The sequence below is a fragment of the Lepidochelys kempii genome, chromosome 5 (assembly GCF_965140285.1).
Source record: "Lepidochelys kempii isolate rLepKem1 chromosome 5, rLepKem1.hap1, whole genome shotgun sequence".
NCBI lineage: Eukaryota > Metazoa > Chordata > Testudines > Cheloniidae > Lepidochelys > Lepidochelys kempii.
In genome coordinates, this window is record NC_136384.1 from 103,852,196 (window position 1) to 103,873,893 (window position 21,698).

General features: G+C 38.7%; 1 protein-coding gene across 5 annotated transcripts in view; it reads left to right on the forward strand.

Moving 5' to 3' along the window:
* Window positions 1-21,698, forward strand: part of RIC1 (RIC1 partner of RAB6A GEF complex) — an 81,429-nt gene that overhangs the window by 27,528 nt on the left and 32,203 nt on the right. For 4 of the 5 annotated variants that reach the window (XM_073345284.2, XM_073345286.2, XM_073345287.2 and 1 more), the window contains exons 4-8: window positions 9,625-9,732; window positions 13,039-13,181; window positions 13,461-13,597; window positions 17,283-17,374; window positions 20,137-20,225. In XM_073345284.2, coding sequence (XP_073201385.1) covers window positions 9,625-9,732; window positions 13,039-13,181; window positions 13,461-13,597; window positions 17,283-17,374; window positions 20,137-20,225 — 569 coding nt within the window. The remainder of the gene's footprint in view (window positions 1-9,624; window positions 9,733-13,038; window positions 13,182-13,460; window positions 13,598-17,282; window positions 17,375-20,136; window positions 20,226-21,698) is intronic. The other variant, XM_073345285.2, reaches the window with a different exon arrangement.

Below are 21,698 nucleotides of genomic sequence, written 5' to 3' on the forward strand. Positions count from 1 at the left end.
TGAGCTTGCGAGGCCATATACTCAACTTGATGGCATTTGTTTGTATGCCATGTGGGATCTTTTGAACATGACATATAATCAATCCCAAACTTTCAGGGAATGTTCTTGGCATCTGTGGTTAGCACTCCACTGATTTGGAAATCAGATTCCCAAAAGATTGAAAATGGGGAACATATGGAGCTCCTGCCATCTGTTTAGCACAGCTGGAGTGTCAAGCAACTTCTCAATTGGCTGTACATCAAACAACTGACTGATAATACCCTTTAACACCTTCCAGCATAATACTGCCCCCATCTCATCTCTACTCATCCTCCCAACAGAGTTTAACATGTCCACACTCTGAATTCAGGTAAGGTGGGAGGGGAGTAGGGGTCTGCCCACAGTCCTGACATGGGTGTGGGAATGGGGGACCCTAGTAAGGAGACACACAGAACCCCTGGCAAGGAGAGATTGTTAGCCCCTGGTATAGGGAGCGAATGTAAGACAGACCCCATTTCATGGGGTAAAGGTAGCGGGTGGCAGGCAGACCCCTTCCATGAGGAGTAAATGGGGACACACACAAACCCCTGAAATGGGAGCACGCAAAGCCCCTCATGTGGGGGGTAGGAGTTTTCTGGAAGGGAAAGTGGGGGCTCATAGAGCCCTTGCCATGGGTGGGGGAGGGGAGGGCATGGAAATGGGGTTGCACACAGAGCCCTGGTATGGGTGGGGCACAGAAACCCAGGAATGAGGCGCGCACAGAGCTCCAGGCATGAAGGAGCGGGTGGGGGAGTTTCAGGGAGGCCCTGAAATAAAGGGGAATGGGAGTGTGGCTTCTAGGGAGCTTGTGGAGTGGAATGGAGAATACAGGGAACCCTTGGTGTGTGCAGTGAGCTTGGCCCTATGGAAGCTACAAGTAAACAAACTAGTTGTTGTGTCAGTATTTGATGCTGAAATATGCTTGCTTGTACATTTCCCTCAATCTACAGTAAAATCCAGTTCATAGTGATTCAATGTTACAGGTGGCATCCTGTGGCAGCCACCTAGTCTAGAAAAGATGCTGCTAAGAATTCACTTTAAAAGCTTTCAGCCATAGTTTTGCCTGTATTGTGGACTAGGTACCATTGTGTTAAAATGGCTTTTGTGAAAATTAAGTCTAGACAGTGACCTAATCTGGAATTGTTTCAATTGGATTTAACCTGTTTTATTGCTTTTATACCCATTGAGGCCAAACAGTTTTCAGAACCCTTCATAGAAGCATGCTACACAATGAAGTGTCAGTGACAACTTTTCTCATGTAGACACGCCAATGAAAACTGATTTAAAATGTGGCTTATAAAAGACTTATGCCTGGTCTATGCTGACCAAACACTGGCTAAACTGTAGGCATGAACCATGTTTAAACATTTAGTCTAAAATGGTTTAATTTGTCAGTGCAGCCAGGATCAGTCTCACACGAGTTGCCTTTTGGAATTTTTTGTCAGTAGCAGAGGTGGTTTGGTGGAGATTTGTCTTTACCTATTGCATAAGCAAATTATGTGATGCAATCTCTGTGTAGTCAGAGACAAGCATGATATATTTTTTAATGTCTGAGGCATCAAGCTACCTTGCAAAGGCGTTGTGGAAAGGACATGTTTTGGCAAGCATCATTTTACATTCCATGAATGGCAAGATCACAAAGATTTAGTCTTTCATGTTGGAGATAAATTTGTTTTTCTGCAGGTATTTGCTGGTTAGCCTTCTGAGGGCAATTCTATGCATGTTCTTGTGTAAATTGGCTCCAGCATCTGTGGACCAAGAGTGATTTGACAATTATGGAATTTAAATTGTTAAAACTTGCATCTTTCACTAGTTTCACTGACCTCTGGATCTGCCTATATGCAATGCTTGCACTTTGTGCATTTTCTGGTTATGATAACACCTCTCCCAGCTTTCCTAAAAAGGAGTCTGTCCATTATGTGTGAGTGTAGTGGGGTGGTCACCCTGCTCCTGCCTGAATGGGATAAAGCAGCCCTGGAGAGGGCTGCAGTGGGGAAGGCTAAGCTGACTAGGAAAGCAGCTACAGCTGTGGTCAGCTTAATCAGGGCCCAGCTGGCCCTTATAAGAGGGCAGTGGGTCAGAAGCTGGCATGCACTCTCTAGCTTCCTTGCGGGAGAAGGACTTGGCTGCCTGGGAGCTGAGAAGGGTACCTAGGGTGGAGCAGTGCTGGGGAAGGGCAGAGGGAACTGAGGAGCTCCAGCCTAGCAAAACCACAGGCTGCAGGCCTAATTAAAGGCCTACAAAAGGTACTGGGGCTGCAAACGGGCAGCCCAGAGGCAGCTGGTCCAACCCCCCTTGCCGATAATGAGTGGTTTATACAGTGCAGTCTCCCCCAGGGAGTGGGGGCTAGATGGTGACTGGCAGTAGCCACTGAGGTAGGGTGGGGATAGAGGGTTGGGGATTCCCCTGGGTGGGGAGACCCCCATTGTGGGTTGTTTCGGGGGGCAGAACCCAGAGGTAGAGCAGGCATCAGGGTCCAGGAGGGACACGGGCCAGCGGTGGGCGAGACACCGGCCTGCAGAGGGCACTCTGTGCTGAAAGAGCTGATTCCCTAGACGACCAGCAGGAGGCGCCGTGCTGGTGAGTCCTCGTCCCGCCACAGTGAGCTAGTTTTAAAATAATGAATTCCATACAGCTTCTAATCATTCCCTTTACTTGACTACATGCCCATAAATTATAAATGATACTTGGACAATAAGCTCCCTCTTGGACACCACTCTGTGTTCATCCTTTCTGATACAAACACCATGATATTTTTAAAATGCTGTGTAGTACTGCTTATGTTGTTAAAATATTCTTCAACTAAGGTGTAAATTCACAATAAACATTTGAGACCAATCCCAAAATGAAGTCCTCCAGAAACACCACAGAAGACCACCCTTATTTTTTCTTAATATTTGTAAGCTGAAAATAATTGAGCGAAAGGGGACCATTTCAGGCCTGTCTCACAGATTACAAAGAAGCAAAAAATACATCTAATTTAAAAAAAAAAAAACTTTGTAGCTCACCTTTATGGATCCTTGGGTAGCTTCTGAAGCAGGCAGTGTGACCTCTATATAATGCCTTCCCGTGGCACAATACTTGATGTTGGTTAGTTAATAATGGCACTATTTAATGTTCAATAATTTGTAAATATAAAGTAAACCACAAAAGTCCTGGCAGGGTGCAGGTGCCAGCCTGATTAAGGCTGGAAAGGAGGTATATTTCTGTAGTAAGGTGGACTAAAGAAGTAGTGGAAGATTTGTGCAACAGGCTTTTGGATATTTGTTACACATTACCCATATCTCTTCAGTAGAAAAGGAATCCCTGGATTCGTGTTTGCATCTTCATTTAAAGATAAAATATCTTTTATGTACTGGACTGATGGGGATTCCTGGGAACTCCTTGCTAACATTTTAGCAACACCAAATTGAAAGAAAGGTTAGTATGCTTTCTCTGACTCTGTTGGAATTTACCTCTTTTCTGGATACTGCTTAATCATTTCTGCTAGCATTGACTTATCACAAGGCTCATTTTAAAAAATTATTCTGAAGGGTGAATTACTTTGCCTTTGGAATGGAGCAGCGTGTATCAAATGGCAGGTATTCAGGTTTTTTCAACATGGAGGTCTTCATGCTCCTTCACCTCCCAGTCCAAATTGTACACGTTTGTCACTGAACTATACCATTAGTCTGCTCAGCATATTTTTTAGGAACAGAGTGAAAACATTTCCAGTGAAGTGGAACTCAGTATATTTGCCCAGTGCTGCTGCTGCCTTTGACTAAAACTGAGCATTCTTTGTTGAAATAAGAAAACCTATTCCCTTCATCCCTGCATCAGTTTTTTGATGGAAGCCATTGACTTCAGTGGGAGTGGTATCTCATGCTTCCTCTCATACCTTTTCCCCTGCTTATATACAAGTAAACCTCTTAATTTTGCAAGTCCTATAACAAATTTGTGTGTGTGTTGTTTAGATTTCCTGCCCTTGTTTACAGGATATACCTGCACCGTTCAGAAACAAAATGGAAACCAAGGTATTGGTCTGGGGAGGACAGTGATGCTGACCTGCAAGAAAGAATGGGGTTGGAGATGGGAAAAGATGAAGACAAGTGTGAGATTTTGGAGAGGAGAGGTGCAGCAATTAAATGGGAATTATCTTTAAACAATTTAGTCATTTTACACCAAGTTAAAGTCTTCACTTAAAATATGAATGTCATAATTTGGAAGGTGCTTCTGTTAGCTCTATAATAACCATGTAGTACTCATGATTTTAGCTGTGCAGTGAAATAGATGCATCATAGGTGACATGAGATTGAGTTATAAGTAAAATATCTTTAAGGAATTATTCTGTGGTCTGAAATCTTACCAGGATAAGAATTTGTGCCTCTCTTTGATTCTTTATGATGCATTAAAGAAGGCCTGAAAGTTGCAGTTCCCTTCCCCCATTCTTATATTTTACCACAGAAATATGAGGGACATAAAATTTTGTCTTTCTGAGGGCCTTCCTTGAATCACACAGATGTAATGGGAGTATTCTCAGGTCTTCACTTTTAATGATCAGCCATGTTAAATCTTTAACAGACAGGCAGAGGTGTTGATGCCTATTTTCCTTCAGTCTTCAATAAGAGGGTAAATTGTGAGCGGATGTTTAACAAGCTTAGCATTAATAAGAAGAGGAAAGGAACACAAGCCAGAATAGGGAAAGAACAGGCTAAAGAATATTTAGATGAGTTATATTTATTCAAGTTGACAGGGCTTGACAAAATTCAGCCTAGAGTACTTAAGGAACTAGTTGGAGCAGTCTCGGAACCAGTGACAATTATCTTCAAGAGCTCATGGAGTACTAGAGAAGGGCAAACACAATCCTTACCTTTAGAAGGAGGAACAATGAGGACCCAGGGAATTATAAACTAGTCAGCCTAACTTTGATACCTGGAAAGATACTGAAACAAATTATTAAACAATCAGTTTGTAAAAGCTCCTAAAGGATACTAAGTGACACATAATTGCAACATAAATTTGTCAAGAATAAATCAGGCAATACCACCTAATTTCCTTCTTTGACAGGGATGGGGGAAGTGGTAGACATGCTATATCTTTATTTTTAGTGAGGTTTTTGACACGATCCCACATTAAATTCTCATAATAAAACAAGGGAAATGTGATCTAAATGGAATTACAATAAGGTGGGTGCACAGCTGGTTGAAAAATCATACTTAGAGTAGTTATCAATGACTTGTGAGACTGGGAGGGTGAATCTAGTGGGGTCCCTGAGGAGTCTGTCCTGGGTCCAATACTGATCAGTATTTTCATTAATGGAGTGGAGAGAATGCTAATAAAATTTGAAGAGGACACCAAACTGGGAAGGTTTGCAAGCACTTTGGAGGACAGGCTTAGAATTCAGTATAACCTTGGTACATTGGAGAATTGGCCAGTAATCAACAGGATGAAATTCAGTAAAGACAAGTGCAAAGTATTATACTTAGGAAGGAAAAATTGAGTGCACAAATATGAAATGAGGAATAAATGGTTGGGTAGTATTGCAGAAAAGGATCAAGAGGTTATAGTGAATCACAAATTGAATATGAGCCAATAGTGTAATGCAGTGGCAAAAAAGGCCCAATATCATTATGGTATGTATTAACATAAGGGTCATATGTAAGACATGAGAGGTAACTGACCCATTCTGTCTGATGTTGGTGAGTCCTTAGCTGGAGTATTGTGTCCAGTTTCAGGCAGTACATTTTAAGACAGATATGGATAAATTAGAAAGAGCCCAGAGGAGACCAACAAAAATGATTTAAAGGTTTAGAAAATCTGACCTATGAGGAAAGATTTAAAAAAACAAAAAACGAAATTTGGGAATGTCCAGTCTTGGGAAAAGACTGGGATGGGGGAGAGACCTGATAAGTCTTCAAATATGTTAAGAACGGTTATAAAGAGGATGGTGATCAATTGTTCTTCATGTCCACTGGAGGTAGGGCAAGAAGTAATCTTATTTGCTGCAAAGGAGTTTTAGATTAGATATTAGGAAAAACTATCTAACTATAAGTATACTTAGGTACTTGAATATATTACCAGGGGAGGTTGTGGAATCCCCAGCTTTGGAGGTTTTTAAGAATGGGTTGTCTGGGTTGGTCTAGATATACTTGTTCCTGGCTCAGCTCGGGGGTGGACTCACTAGATGACCTCTGGAGGTCCCTTCTGCTCTTACATTTCTGTGATTCTGTACTTATATTAATTAACTAACAAAACCAAAATCAGAGTTTTAAATAGTGAATAAAACCCAATTTTTATCTCTTAGGTTTCTTTCATGGCATCTGACATAATTCTGCCAGGCCTTCAGTTGTCCAGGGCACTAGTCAAGATGTGAATTCCCAGTGGAGAGGAACAAATGGAGAAACCTTTTGGGCCTTCTGCTTACCCTATAAAGAAGCAAAAAACAAAACAATAAAAACCCCCATTAACCTATTTCTTCAGCAAGGGTTTTTTCCCTGTACATTTTAATGCAAGTAGAGTTCTGCAGAAAATGTGTTCATAAGCGCTTAGACATCAAGTTCTTTGGCTTTTGGAAAATGTTTTCATCCCTCTTCAGTGCTTGTATGAAATCATTGCAGTTACTTAGAATTTGAATAGAAGTGCAGTAGCTGCTGATGTGGCAACACAGAAACATTCCTTCCTGCTTCTGTCAGCAACATGCATTCATGGTTTAAAGGTCAAAGTAATTTAAATAGTAAAACCGACTCATGAAAATGTCCGTCATTTCTGAACACAGTATACTTCTGGATTTTAATACACCACCTTAAACTGCATTTGTATTACACAAGAAAGAGTATTTATCTTTTAAGACAGAGAATCTGACATGTAAGAATTAGAAAAATTTCTTCAATGAACACAGAAAGAAGAGATTACAATGTTAATTTAAAACATTATAAAATATTGTTGTTGAATTCATCAAACTGCGATCTGTGTGTCCCTTTGTGTTTGGATAATAGGAGATGCATTCTATTTGCAAAATTATAATCAGCAGTCAATTAATGAAGTAATTAGTGGTGAATAGAATAGCGGAATTAGTGGTAAATACAGTTCAAAATTATCACTTACCAATGATCACTTATCTTTTTGAAAAAGGTGCTTTGTGGCTTATGAGATTTGTTTGTTTTTCAAAGGAGCTATGTCTGCAAACACCACCTGAGATCTCGTGTTCCTTTTCCAGCAAGCCATGATGTCGTCAGAGTTTTTTCTTTTAATCTGTATAATTTGTATTCTCTTCTAAGAGATCTGCTGTTCTGCAGAAACAATGCATTCATATTAACTGGCTCCAGATGTCAGTGTTTGTATTGTATACTTCTATGGGGGCTGCAAAAGACTTCCTCGCTAAGCAGAGTTAACATTATATAGGTAGAAACTGTGTGTAAACTAGCTTTTTCTTGAAATTTCCTCTTTACTATAGTTCAGTGGCTCTCAACCTTTCAGACTATTGTACCCCTTTCTGATTTGTCTTGAATACCCATTACAAAATCAGACATAAAAATACAAAAGAATCACAGTACACTATTACTGAAAAATCACTCACTTTCTCATTTTTACCATATGTCAAGGTTCCTTCCCCACTCTGAACTCTAGGGTACAGATGTGGGGACCTGCATGAAAAACTCCCTAAGCTTATTTTTACCAGCTTAGGTTAAAACTTCCTCAAGGTACAAACTATTTTACCTTTTGTCCCTGGACCTTATTGCTGCCACCACCAAGCGTCTAACAAATATAACAGGGAAAGAGCGCACTTAGAAACGTCTTTTCCCCCAAAATCCCCCCAAGCTCTACACCCCCTTTCCTGGGGAAGACTTTGTTCCCCCCCCCCCCAGCTTTGAAAATATCTTGTCTCCTCATTGGTCATTTTGGTCAGGTGCCAGTGAGGTTGTCTTAGCTTCTTAACCCTTTACAGGTGAAAGGGTTTTTCCTCTGGCCAGGAGGGATTTAAAGGTGTTTACCCTTTCCTTTATATTTGACACCATATAATTATAAAATAAATCAATTGGAATATAAATATTGAACTTGCATTCCAGTGTATAGTATACAGAGCAGTATAAGCAAGTCATTCTCTGTATAAAACTTCAGCTTGTACCGACTTCACTACTGCTTTTTCTGTAGCCTGTTGTAAAACTAGGCAGATATCTAGATGAGTTGTTGTACCCCCAGGAAGAGCTCTGCATACCCCAGGGGTACGCTAACCCTGGCTGAGAACCAGTGCTGTGCTGTAGATGTAGCTTTGCCATTGGAAGACTAATGTAGAGCTGCACTCCTGTGAGTTGACATTACAAGAACAACCAATGGAATGGTAGACAACAGTGAATTATGAGGTGGTCTATGCTGTATTTACTACCTTCATTTGTTAAAACACAGCATAATATTTATAAACAAAAGCTGTGAGGTGAATCTGGTAATTGAGAATGTGGTAATCGAGAGAGTATCGCACCCAAAGGACAACGTTTTCTGCAATGCTCAAGCAGTGGAGTAAAGTTTAGGCTGTTGTGGTAATGTTAACCTTGTCTGACAAATTTTCTTCCTCTTGTGACTTTTTTCAAACAAACCTGAGGTTATTTTTTGCGTAGAATTTTGTGTTTATGAATCATAACTATATATTTACTTAACACTTGGCTGTACTTGAATTAGTTTCTGTTGTGATAGCGTCACAAAACTCTGGATTTTGGATGGTTTGCAGAAGTGCTCCTGCAACGTAGTAGATCAATATGAAAATTTATAGCATTTTGTGTTGCATTTCATCAGGATTGAGCTGAGGTTTAAAATAACTGCAAGTTTATGGCTAGCAGGGAAGAAGTGGGGATGTGAAACTTGAAAAAAATGTTGAAGTATTTCATGTCTGGAGGGTGCTAGACCTGATGGCCTGCTGTTTAAAGCCGGGGACTGGTAGTGGGACTGCTTTGTTCTCCTAGCTCTGGCACTGACTCATTGTGGGACCTGCATGCTTCACGTTTTCCCATGTGTGAAGGAATAAATGCTTTCCTGCTTCTCATGAGGTGTGATGCAGAATTAATGTTGGGATAAATGCTCTGAAAAGCATTGTTGAAATGCTTGTATCTTGTTTAATGTGTTAACCTCTGTAATACAACAGAGACCTGCTAAGTCATTGTTTGCAAAACTGCATTCTTCAGAATCACCATGAGAATTGGAATCTCTTCACCTCTCAGAAAAGATTTAGTAGTAAACTTTATAGAGAAGTTTCGTATGAAAGATACCATTAATTTTTTTAAAATATACCACATTGTGTGTGAGATGAATCAGAATTGACGTATGAACAAAGTGTATGGTCACATACTAATAAACAGCATTCAGACAGGTACTCAGGTTATTAATGAAAATTATCAAAGCTCAAGTATCTCTAATATTCAGGCTGGACTAGGATCATATGACTAAGAATAAATCTAGTGTGAATGTATCAAAACTGCATTCAAAACATTTAACTTTGCCGGTGTCAGTTATTCTTAAGTAAGCATCTGTAGTTATACCTCAGGAGAAAAAACTGAGTGAGAAATGTGGATCTGTATAATCATTACCACTTGAGACACAAGCAGCTTATTTCAATTTAATGTTTGATTTTTCTTGTAGAGGAAGCCCACATGTGAAAGGGACACCACGTTATAAGGAAGAGCAATGTGCTCCTTCGTTAACTCTAGAGATGAAGAAAGTGCTGGATTTGCAAGCATCTATCACCAGGTGTGGTATATAATCATACATGTGTCTATTTGAGGGGGGGAAGTTGGGGAGAGTGGAACCAGAAAATAGATTAAAAAAAAAATAGATCAAAGAAAGCAAAATCTAAGTTGCTAATTGGTAGTTGGAGGGTAGAAGCTTATTTGCATGAATATTTTGCCTTGGTGCTTGTCTACAGGTCTTGTCTATGGTGTGGATTTTTTGCCCTGGTGTAGCAGCATCAGTACAAACATCTAATATAGGCATCCTGCACAGGTGTAAAAAAATTACTCACACTGCTGCTGCACATCTGCACACCCTTTAGAAACTCTTAGCTATTTTTCAAAATAGCTTTTCTGTATTCTATCTGGCTCATGTAAAATACAGAGTAGTATGGTATATGTAAACGGTGGTACCACTCCTCATACCTACTAAACCTGCTAGAGCAGAGACAAAGGCTGAGTGGAGAACTTGACCTGTGATGTGCAGGGAAAGCTTCCTTCTTCCATTGGTGAGCACACTTCCCTCCCTGCCCCCCCCCCCCCCCAAAACGCTGAAAGGTACTAGATTGAAGTGTCCACGCTGTGCTCAGCATTAATACAAGATGAAAAACCTATTTCCTGCCCTGAGAGGCTCACAGTCTAAACAAACATCATAAATTTAAGCACATTGGGTTACTTAGAAAGAAATCCAGTCTGGATTGTTTATAATAGGTGTGACTTTTCTAAAGCTGTAGTACTGTGGGGTAGTGTCTGTGGGTTTTATGGAAGTGATTTTTTTCAGATGGGACTTGAAAGAAAAGAGAATGGTTACATGATTCACAGATGTGCAAAAGGAAGTTCCAAGTGTAGGGATGGCATGGAAGAAGGCACAAAAATGATAAGTGAAAAGATGGAGAGAGGAAATATAAACACAAATCACAGCTGAGTTTTAACTTCCATTTAGCTTCCCCTTTTCAGGGGTGCTTGTGTGTACTTAACTATATACATAATGTATGCTATATGCATAGTTTTGTAGGAAACCTCTATTTCTGACTCATTCTGCAAATATTTAAGGAACACAAATCGGTGTTAATTTTTACTAAGTTATGAATCGTGTGTTGTGGAATTAAATAGGTAGCGGTGCTTCAGATGCTTTTTTTAGTTATAGCAAGCAATGGACAGATTTTCTCACGTTGTAGCATGAATGGTTTTTACCCTCACCATTTAAGGAACACAAATCAGTGTTAATTTTTACTAAGTTGTGAATCGTGTGTTGTGGAACTAAATAAGTAGCGGTGCTTCAGATGCTTTTTTTAGTTATAGCAAGCAATGGACAGATTTTCTCACGTTGTAGCATGAATGGTTTTTACCCTCACCACTTAAAATTCTGTGGGAAATTTTAAAAAATATTTACAGTAGGTGTAAAAATTAATTTTGAACTTTGTATATGTATTACACATTTGAATATAAAACCTACAGTAATTTTGATACACATGATTATGAAAACTCAAAAATAGCCTTAGAAGTCAGAATAAATTTAGCAAAAGATTATTTCAGTGTCTCCAGCATAAATTGTGTATTGGCTTGTGTGCTTCTATGTAGAATTTTGCACTGGGTTCAGAGGGCATATAAAATATTTTGTTTGGGAGAAAATAAACATCTTCGGAGTGATTCTTTGCCTTTATAAGGTGGAATGATATGTTAATTCCACAATGAGAAGGAATCTTTCCAGGCACCCTCACCTTCTGCAGATTTTAGGACTTCATTTGAGAAAATTAAGTTTCTAGGCTGTTGATAGTGAAACACACATAATCAGAGTATACACTGATAAAATGTCTTCCTATGTCTGCATGCAAACAGTTCTGTTACATCTACCTCAGAGCTTTGCAACTCTGAAGCAGAGTGCAAACTGGTCAGAGTTTTGTTAGTTTTAGCTGCTGCCATTCGATATCCTGTGAGCAGCAGTGAATTTGAAAAGAATCAAGTCACCTTCACTTGGCTGGAGTGTAAGAAAACAGAGCAGTAGCAGAAAAGAGAACCATTCAGTGTGTGGGAGGCTAGGAATGGAGGCTGAGAGATGTAGGGTAGCACATACTCTTTTGCCCACCTTTGTAGAAAGCCAGGAGGTTCTGGATGCAGGGAGAGATGGGCACTCAGCTTTGTCAAACACCTACAAGTGCCTAAATAGTCCATGGACAGCATCTTGGGTCAGAATCCTGGTATTATCTCTTTTCCCAGCAGGAGATTTCTCATTGAATGGGTGTTCGATGTGGGTAAGAACACCCCTCCAGATTTTTGTGATCTTTTGCATCGTAGCCTCTTGCTATTTAGGTGTCTGGTAAAATTCCTAAATCCTTGTGGAAGGGGGATGAAAATTAAGGGGTTTACATTGGTAGAAGAATGAGAAGATTGTAGAGGAAATACAAGATTGAGGGAGATGGGGAGAGAATATAGGTAGGAGATAGGATACATGATTTTGGGAGGTAGATTCATAGATATTTAGGTCAGAAGGGACCATTATGATCATGTAGTCTGACCTCCTGCACAACGCAGGCCACAGAATTTCACCCACCACTCCTAGAGTGATAGGGAGTGAGAAAAGGAGAAGAAAAAAACACTGAAAATAACTTGGGGAAGGGTAGAAAGAGACCATGTTCTGCTATAGGAAAGAAACTGAACTGAAGCCAGACAAGCAAAGAAAGTGTAACAAAAGTTACCTTTTTTTTTAAAGGTTACAATACATATGATAATCAAGGTGGGCCATTTCCAGGTTATCATACACATTGTAAGGAGAGTGATCACTTTACATAAGCTATTACCAGCAGGAGAGTGGGGTGGGGGGAGAGAAAACCTTTTGTACTGATGATCACCCATTTTTTCATGGTTTGTGCGTATAAAAAGTCTTCTGTACTTTCCACGTATGCATCCGATGAAGTGAGCTGTAGCTCACGAAAGCTTATGCTCAAATAAATTGGTTAGTCTCTAAGGTGCCACAAGTACTCCTTTTTCTTTTTGCAAATAATTTTACACATTTTTCACTTTCGCAAAAAGAAAATAGTCTTCATCAGGGGTTCAGATATCAGTAACACTGTTAATTTATCCATTCAGTGTTCATGAACAACTCTGAATTCTTGGAGAAGTGGAAACACTGCTGATATTTTATTAGTTCAATATCTTGATAAACTTTTTAACTGCATACTACATCTTCCACAGAGTAACTTACTTGAATAACTGCTTCCAGACATCTGTTATCTACAGTGTTATAAAATAGTGTTTTTGTTACATGAATAGTCCTCAGAGTTTGGTTTAGACAACACATCTCTGGAGAGTAACCATTGCTTTTCCTCAGTTTGCAGTCCATGCTGGAGGATCTACTGGTTGCTACTGCTGATGGATTGCTCCATCTTATTCACTGGGATGGCATGACAAATGGAAGGAAGGCCATCAACCTATCTACAGTACCATTTTCTGTAGACCTGCAGTCTTCTCGAGGTACTTTACCGTCCCCGTCCCCATCCCCTGTTTATTGGTTAGATAATATGGAAAAAATACCTTCTACGCCAAAAATCTAAGTCTGATATCTTTTTCTGCTCTAACAACTGAAGAGGAGAGAAGTTTTTTTGTTTTTTTTCCCCCTTTGCTAAATATAGACAATCTAGCCTATTGTACTGAGATTCTATTATGCACAGAGAGAATACTTCAAAGATTGTAAACTCTGGCTAGCAATATGATTGTGATGACGATTCTTAACAATTGCTCTTGTTTCATCAGTAGGTTCATTCTTGGGTTTTGAAGATATACACATTAAAGATATGGAATATTGTGCCACACTTGATGGGTTTGCTGCTGTTTTTAATGATGGCAGAGTTGGTTTCATTACACCAGTATCAAGTAGATTCACTGCTGAGGTACGGTTTACTTACTGCTTTTACGACACATATTTTTTCTTTAACAGTTTCAGTCTTTGTGACTATTCATTTTTCCCCTGTCTCTTGACGTTCATTTTTAAATGAGTTCTTTACGTTCCTCTGAATTCTTCAATATTAGTTGTAGAGCCATTTCCACTAACATAGCTAGTAATATGGACAAATAAAACTACTGTAGTCCATAAAAATCACTTGAATTAATAATTATTTTTAGGGCAGGAAGTGTGGCCTTGTGGGAAAGCACAGGACAGGATGCTAAGAGATCTGGGGGCAGATAGAGAACAGGTGAAAATTGTCATATTTCTCTTTAAGTCGATGGAACTGTTACAATTTATAACAGCTCAAGATCTGTCCCTTTGTTTATGTTCCCCGTTCTGGGGTTTTATTCCTGTTTCTGCCACTGGTTTCCTGTTACCAGCTATAAACAGAGAATAATAAAAGGGGTAATTTTCCCAGCTGTGCAATACCTCAGAGGTGGTATTGTGCCTAATCATTGATTTAAGTGCTTTGAGAGGTGCCTATCACTTTTTTATAGCTATGATTTCTAATGTTTCTATTAGAGAATTATGGTCTCTTCTGAGATGTCGACTTCACTTTTAATTTAACCTATAAACTACCAATACAGGGGAAAATAATTATTTTCCTTTACATTCAGGTATTTAGGGGCTTTTTACCTATATTCAACAATATATTCAACTTTTGTATTGTTAGATTTCTTTACTTGACTTTTTTATTCTCTACAAAAGGCTTTTTCAGCTTCCTGGATTTTATATAGCTTACATTTTTAGTATTACCTAGATCCATCAGTTTCAGCTTGGATTTGGTAATGCTTTTTATTTGCTTGAGTCCTTTTTTGGTACATTCTACTTATTTTTCTGTAGTGCCATAAAAGCACATGATTTACGATAAATGTTACAAACCTGTTTTACTTTGCTTAACCAGAACTCTCATTAAATTAAAGCCCATAACCCAAAAATTTCACAGGCATTTTTACATTTCATGGCCCTAACTAAATTTTACACCAACCCTACTGTCAAAGTTCCTTCCCCACTCTGAACTCTAGGGTACAGATGTGGGGACCTGCATGAGAAACTCCCTAAGCTTATTTTTACCAGCTTAGGTTAAAACTTCCCCAAGGTACACACTATTTTACCTTTTGCCACCAAGCGTCTAATAAATATATAACAGGGAAAGAGCCCGCTTGGAAACGTCTTTCCCCCCGAAAATCCTCACAAACCCTACACCCCCTTTCCTGGGGAAGGCTTGATAAAAGTCCTCACCAATTTGCATAGGTGAACACAGACCCAAACCCTTGGATCTTAAGAACAATGAAAAAGCAATCAGGTTCTTAAAAGAAGAATTTTAATTAAAGAAAAAGTAAAAGAATCACCTCCGTAAAATCAGGATGGTAAATACCTTACAGGATAATCGATTCAAAACATAGAGAATCCCTCTAGGCAAAACCTTAAGTTACGAAAAGACACAAAAACTGGAATATGCATTCCATTCAGCACAACTTATTTTATCAGCCATTTAAACAAAACAGAATCTTACGCATATCTAACTAGATTGCTTATTAACCCTTTACAGGAGTTCTAACCTGCATTCCTGCTCTGGTCCGGGCAAAAACAACACACAGACAGAGAGAACCCTTTGCTCCCCCGCCCTCCCCTCCAGCTTTGAAAGTATCTTGTCTCCTCATTGGTCATTTTGGTCAGGTGCCAGTGAGGTTATCTTTAGCTTCTTAACCCTTTACAGGTGAACAGGTTTTTTCCTCTGGCCAGGAGGGATTTAAAAGTGGTTAGCCTTCCCTTTATATTTATGACACCTACAAAAATGGAGAATGTCGTCTGTTTTTGAGGCAAACTGCACTTGTTACATATGTGATGGGTTGGATCACAGAAACCCCCTTGAACTGCCAACTGATGTGCCAAGACGACTTCTGCCCCTGCTTTCCCTGCCAACTTGAGACCCCAGCTCCCTGTCTTGCTGAGCCAGACACGCCAGTCTGCTCCAACACAGACTCAAGGTCTGAACCACATGCCCCAAAGCTGCAGACTTAGCTGAAAGCAACTTAAGAAGTGTTCCTGCCTTTAACACTCAGATGCTTAACTCCCAATGGGGTCCAAACCCTAAATAAATCAGTTTTACCCTCTATAAAGCTTAAACATGGTAAATTTATAAATTGTTCGCCCTCTATAACACTGATAGAGATGCACAGCTGTCCATCCTACCCCCTCATCCCCCATTAATACATACTCTGGGTTAATAAGTAAAAAGTGATTATATTAAATACAGGAAGTAGGATTTATGTTGTTCCAGGGAGTAACAAACGGAACAAAGTGAATTACCAAGCAAAATAAAATAAAACACACAAGTCTAAGTCTAGTACAGTAATAAAACTGAATACAGATTAAAATCTCACCCTCAGAGATGTTTCAATAAGTTTCTTTCACAGACTGAATGCCTTCCTGGTCTGGGCACAATCCTTTCCCCTAGTACAGCCCTTGTTCCTGCTCAGGTGGTAGCTAGGGGATTTTTCATGATGGCCATCCCTTTGTTCTGTTCCACCCACTTATATATCTTTTGCATAAGGCGGAAATCCTTTGTCCCTCTGGGTTCCCACCCTCCTCCTCAGTGAAAAAGCACCAGGTTAAAGAGGGATTCCAGTTTAGGTGACATGATCACATGTCACTGTAAGACTTCATTACCCACTTGCCAGCCCTCAGGAAGACTTACAGGTAAAGCCATCTACAGGTAATTGTCCTGGTTTATGGGAGCCATTAAGATTCCAAACCACCATTAGTGGCCCACACTTTGCATAATTACAGTAGGCCCTCAAAGTTATATTTTATATTTCTAGTTTTAGATACAAGAACGATACATTCATACAAATAGGATGAACACATTCAGTAAATTATAAGCTTTGTAATGATATCTTACAAGAGACCTTTTGCATGAAGCATATTCCAGTTACATTATATTCACACTCATTAACATATTTTTTATAAAATCATATAGAGTGCAGTGACACAACGTGGTTTTATAATTTGTGATTCCTGTAATTTAAAATAAAAACTTTTAGAACGTACCATCAGTGCCTTCAAAAATAATCTGGACTCTTCCATTATAGAAGTCTGATTCTATTTTACTAACAGCTGTGGTAAAATAATAGAGATCTGACTTGGGATTTCTGTGTCAACATCCTCATTTTCTGAAGTGTCTGAATGCCTCCATTAAAATATGGAGACCAACATTTTAAAAAATGTTACAAAACATTCTGTGTCTCAAGTGGTGAAACTCAGAAACTAACAAGAGTGACGGCTCAGTATGTACTGTTCTTTTGCTATATTTAAAAGAAAGACAGATATGCTTTGCTTCAGGCTATCAAGATATAGCATACACTTGAAAAGAAATTTATCTGAACATAATTTTTATCTTGAAAAAGAGGGGACATCTTAAAATTTTTTAAAATGTAGGTTTTAATTCCTCTTGGCCCAGTACAGCAGGCCCTCCTTCACTCTGAGCACCCCTGGTCACATTGGTCACATCTGTGAATTCTGTGTATGGAGGGATGCAGGTTGGGCCCACTTAGATGAATTAATGTGCTTCCTAAATAACATCTCTTGAAGCCTTCTTTTTTTTTTTTTCCCCATTCCCCTTGCAGCAGCTCCGTGGTGTTTGGGCACAAGATGTTTTTGATGGAACTTGTGTGGCAGTAAATAACAAATACAGATTAATGGCATTTGGATGTGCCAAGTAAGTTCTATATTGCTACTCCAAAGGTCTGATGGGAAAGGTTTGGGGTTTTTTAATGAAACACAGAATATAGAGTTGCTTTGCTGGAACTTGTAAACTAATGAATAGGTGTTCCATTGTAGGTGGAACTTTTGCTCTGGCTTGTAAGGAAATTTCAAAATGTCTTAAATTGCAATATAATGAAGCAATTCCCCACAAGTAAAGTATTTTTGCTAATTTTTTTCTATAATAAAAATGAAGCTGTAAGCTTACAGGAGGATACCGGGGCATGTTACAAAGTAAACTCTGAAATATAAATACCCCACAGTGATACAGACTAAATATGGGAAATGCTACTGGTTATGGTATTTCTTTAATGTAATATGCTATATAAATGTTTAAATTGAATTCTTGTCACTTTCGGTGAGACACCAGGGTTCTCCATTTTCTCTGTTCTTACTCTGTTCTCAGAAAATTGTTGTCCTGAGTTGTCGCTCGTCAGAGCTGCCCTTAGGATTTTTTGAGTGGCATGGCATGTTTTTATAACAGAGTGCACTGTGACTATTGCTTTCTCCCTGCATCTTAAGAGCAAACATATTTTTACCAATAAAGTTTTTGAAGATAAAAATAGTACCTCATATTTCTGGGATGAGATTTTTTTTCTTTTATTTAAATGACTGAATTGCCTGTTTTGCTTTTTTAACCTTTGGCTGCTACAGTTAAATAAGCAGTTTTGTGTAGTTGTAGAAAATTTAAGCTAGTTATGGCTTAAAAAAATTATAAGCAATGATGGGACTGCACTTTTGTTACTAACAATGGAAATACAAATATACAAGTGAAAGCTATTTAGAGAATTTCTCCAACCTGATTTATTTTTTAGCCTTGTGGCCTGTACTGCTAAAACTTGAAACAGAATATCCATGTAATAATGTGAAGACAAGGTTTAGAGGGGACAATAAGGACTTTATACCATTTTTTTTAACATCCAACGATTCATTTTCATTGTCCCCCCCTCCCCCACTAGAAAAACACCATGGAAAGCGATAAATAGTGTACCGTTTTTCTTCTGATCTTGTTAGATGCCCAGCATCCTGGACTGCTACTGAAGTGCTCAATTTTACATATAATAGGATAGTTTCAGTACAGTTGGTGTGTCTGTTATTTTTCTCCCAGTAAATATTGAATCATTTTGAAAAGTACACCACTATAAAGAGCCGTAGAGAGACTTATTCCAACTGGCAGCTTCTTTGAGCGAAGGAAGTGTCTTCACTAATGTTTCTGGTATTTTTTTTTTTTTTTTAGATTATTTTAGTTTACATTTTTACATGGCTTACTATAAATACATTACTTCCTTTGAGGCAACTACCACAGAGTAACACTCTGAGCTGTGCAGCTAATGGACACTAGGATGTACATGCGGATTTGCTCTTGACAAACACTCCGAGATGAAACCGTATGAACCTTTTTCCGTCACATCTGAACTCCTGTTTTGATGCTTTTTTTTAACCAATATTAAACAATGCTCTTTAAAACGAAAGGGGTTTTGCCACTCCCGTAGTTTTCCTACCATTTATAGACATTTGTCTATTTTCTTTCTTCTATACTTATCCTACAAACTGTTGCATTTATAAGTGTGTGAGGGAAGAGGAGAAGTCACTGACAGTGAACTAGCAGTTGAACTCTGATGTTTGAAACTGCCACTTTGATCCCACTTCATTTCCAATTTTAAAACTTTTTAAATAAGCTTCAGGGGCAGGCTTCCCAATCTCAAACTAACAGGGTTGGTTTGGAATGAGATAGCCCTACCCATTTTAAAAAGGGGCAACACATGACTAGAGAACACACATTACTGCTACTATTGACAGAATACTCAGTTCTATAGTATAGAATGTAAGCTGGGAAGAGATACTTAGCAAATTTGCTAGGTGACTGGGCATCTTTTTTCACTGAAAAGCTGAAGATATAGAAACTCTGTTGTGCTAAACTGCTGTCTCGCCCCTCTGTTTCAGTTCTCCTTGTCGGCTATTAATTTGTCTCACCCATGGGGTAGCTATTTTCAGAGCAGATTATAAGAATTTGGGCCATCTGTGTTTTAGTCTTCCAGTTATCTGTCTGCTTTTGGGCATATATTTAATTAAATACTGTTGTCTTCTTTTAGTTCTTCTCCTTCTTACGATTTTGTACTTATTTTTTATTTTATTTTTTTGAATAATAAAGCACCCTTTATTTGCCATAGGGGGTAGTACAAAACAGACTTCTGGCAACACAATAAATAGTGCATTAAATCCAAAGGTCTTCCATGGGGATTATTATGGACTTGGAATCCATGTAAACATTTACAACATATAGAATGCTTTTATTGATCCAAATAGTATTCATTGCAGTGGTAGTTTCATAAATCTGTCTTGTTTTAAATGTTAACTGACAGTGTATCAGTCTCCAGTCTTCAAGATAAATTTTAATTCTAAATATCAAGAATTTTTAGTATTAACAAACATTAATCTCTTACTAGTTTAATATCCATTTAAAAATCTCTCATGTTTAATTGTATAATTTTGCTTTGTGATAAGAATTTAATCTATTAAATACAACGTAAACTTGAAATTGCCTTTTTATAATCTTTTAAGTACATTGGTGTTTATGAATTATGAGTCAGGCACTTCTGTGAACTGAGGACCCCTTTTATACAACCTATATACCAGTTTTTATGTTGTAAAAGTGTTGTAAGAGTTACTTAGTTTTTTGAAAGTGCTTGAGCATAAAGTGTGTCTCATCTCTTCCAGCGGCTCTGTGCAAGTTTACACAATAGATAACTCCACGGGAGCCATGCAGTTGTCTCATAAATTGGAGCTGACACCAAAACAATATCCTGGTGAGTTCTCATATACTAACTTTCTTACCAGAGTTTGCAGTTGTGTTTTATGAAGATCGTGCTGATTCTATGGAATATGTTAAATTGTGTGGTGAGTGTCATGATGTTTCTTGTAAATATTCTGAAAACACAACTTGATGCCCGTTAATAATTTTAACGATCTTTATGCTGTGATTTCCAAACACACACAATTTAAAATAGAACATTGATTTTTGGCACAGTGATCTGAAAAAACCCCTCATTTTGTTCTTGCATGTTTTGAATCTATACATTATTGCATTTTTCAGGAATTAAAGAATATTTCCTATACCATCCAATGCTAGTAAACATCTGTTTGTTGTTTACAGTAACAAGTGGTTTTCTTAGTATGCTTTTACTTCTATGTGCTTACATTGGTCTCCTGGGTGCTTTTAATTGACTGATTTGGATATAGGTGTCTTGTGAAATAAGTCAGAAGTTTGCAAATGAGGTGTGGATTTCTTATTTAATAGCTTACTTTAGTAAAATTTAGATAGGAATGCTTTAGTGCTTTCTTTCAAAAGGTGTAAAGTACCAAGGTTTACATATTACTTTCTTCTTAGGTTTTAAGTCCCTCTGCTGGCCAAGTGAGAAATAACACTGGACTTATTGTAGTAGAAAAGTTTCAGAGTAACAGCCGTGTTAGTCTGTATTCGCAAAAAGAAAAGGAGGACTTGTGGCACCTTAGAGACTAACCAATTTATTAGAGCATAAGCTTTCGTGAGCTACAGCTCACTTCTTCAGATGCATATCGTGGAAACTGCAGCAGGCTTTATATATACACAGAGAATATGAAACAATACCTATTCCCACCCCACTGTCCTGCTGGTAATAGCTTATCTAAAGTGATTTCCAGCACAAATCCAGGTTTTCTCACCCTCCACCCCCCCCACACAAATTCACTCTCCTGCTGGTGATAGCCCATCCAAAGTGATAACTCTTTACACAATGTGCATGACAATTAAGCTGGGCTATTTCCTGCATAAATCCAGGTTCTCACATCCCCCCCACCCCCATACACACACAAACTCACTCTCCTGCTGGTAATAGCTCATCCAAACTGACCACTCTTCAAGTTAAAATCCAAGTTAAACCAGAACATCTGGGGGGGGGGGGTAGGAAAAAACAAGAGGAAACAGGCTACCTTGCATAATGACTTAGCCACTCCAAGTCTCTATTTAAGCCTAAATTAATAGTATCCAATTTGCAAATGAATTCCAATTCAGCAGTTTCTCGCTGGAGTCTGGATTTGAAGTTTTTTTGTTTTAAGATAGCGACCTTCATGTCTGTGATCGCGTGACCAGAGAGATTGAAGTGTTCTCCGACTGGTTTATGAATGTTATAACCAGTCGGAGAACACTTCAATCTCTCTGGTCACGCGATCACAGACATGAAGGTCGCTATCTTAAAACAAAAAAACTTCAAATCCAGACTCCAGCGAGAAACTGCTGAATT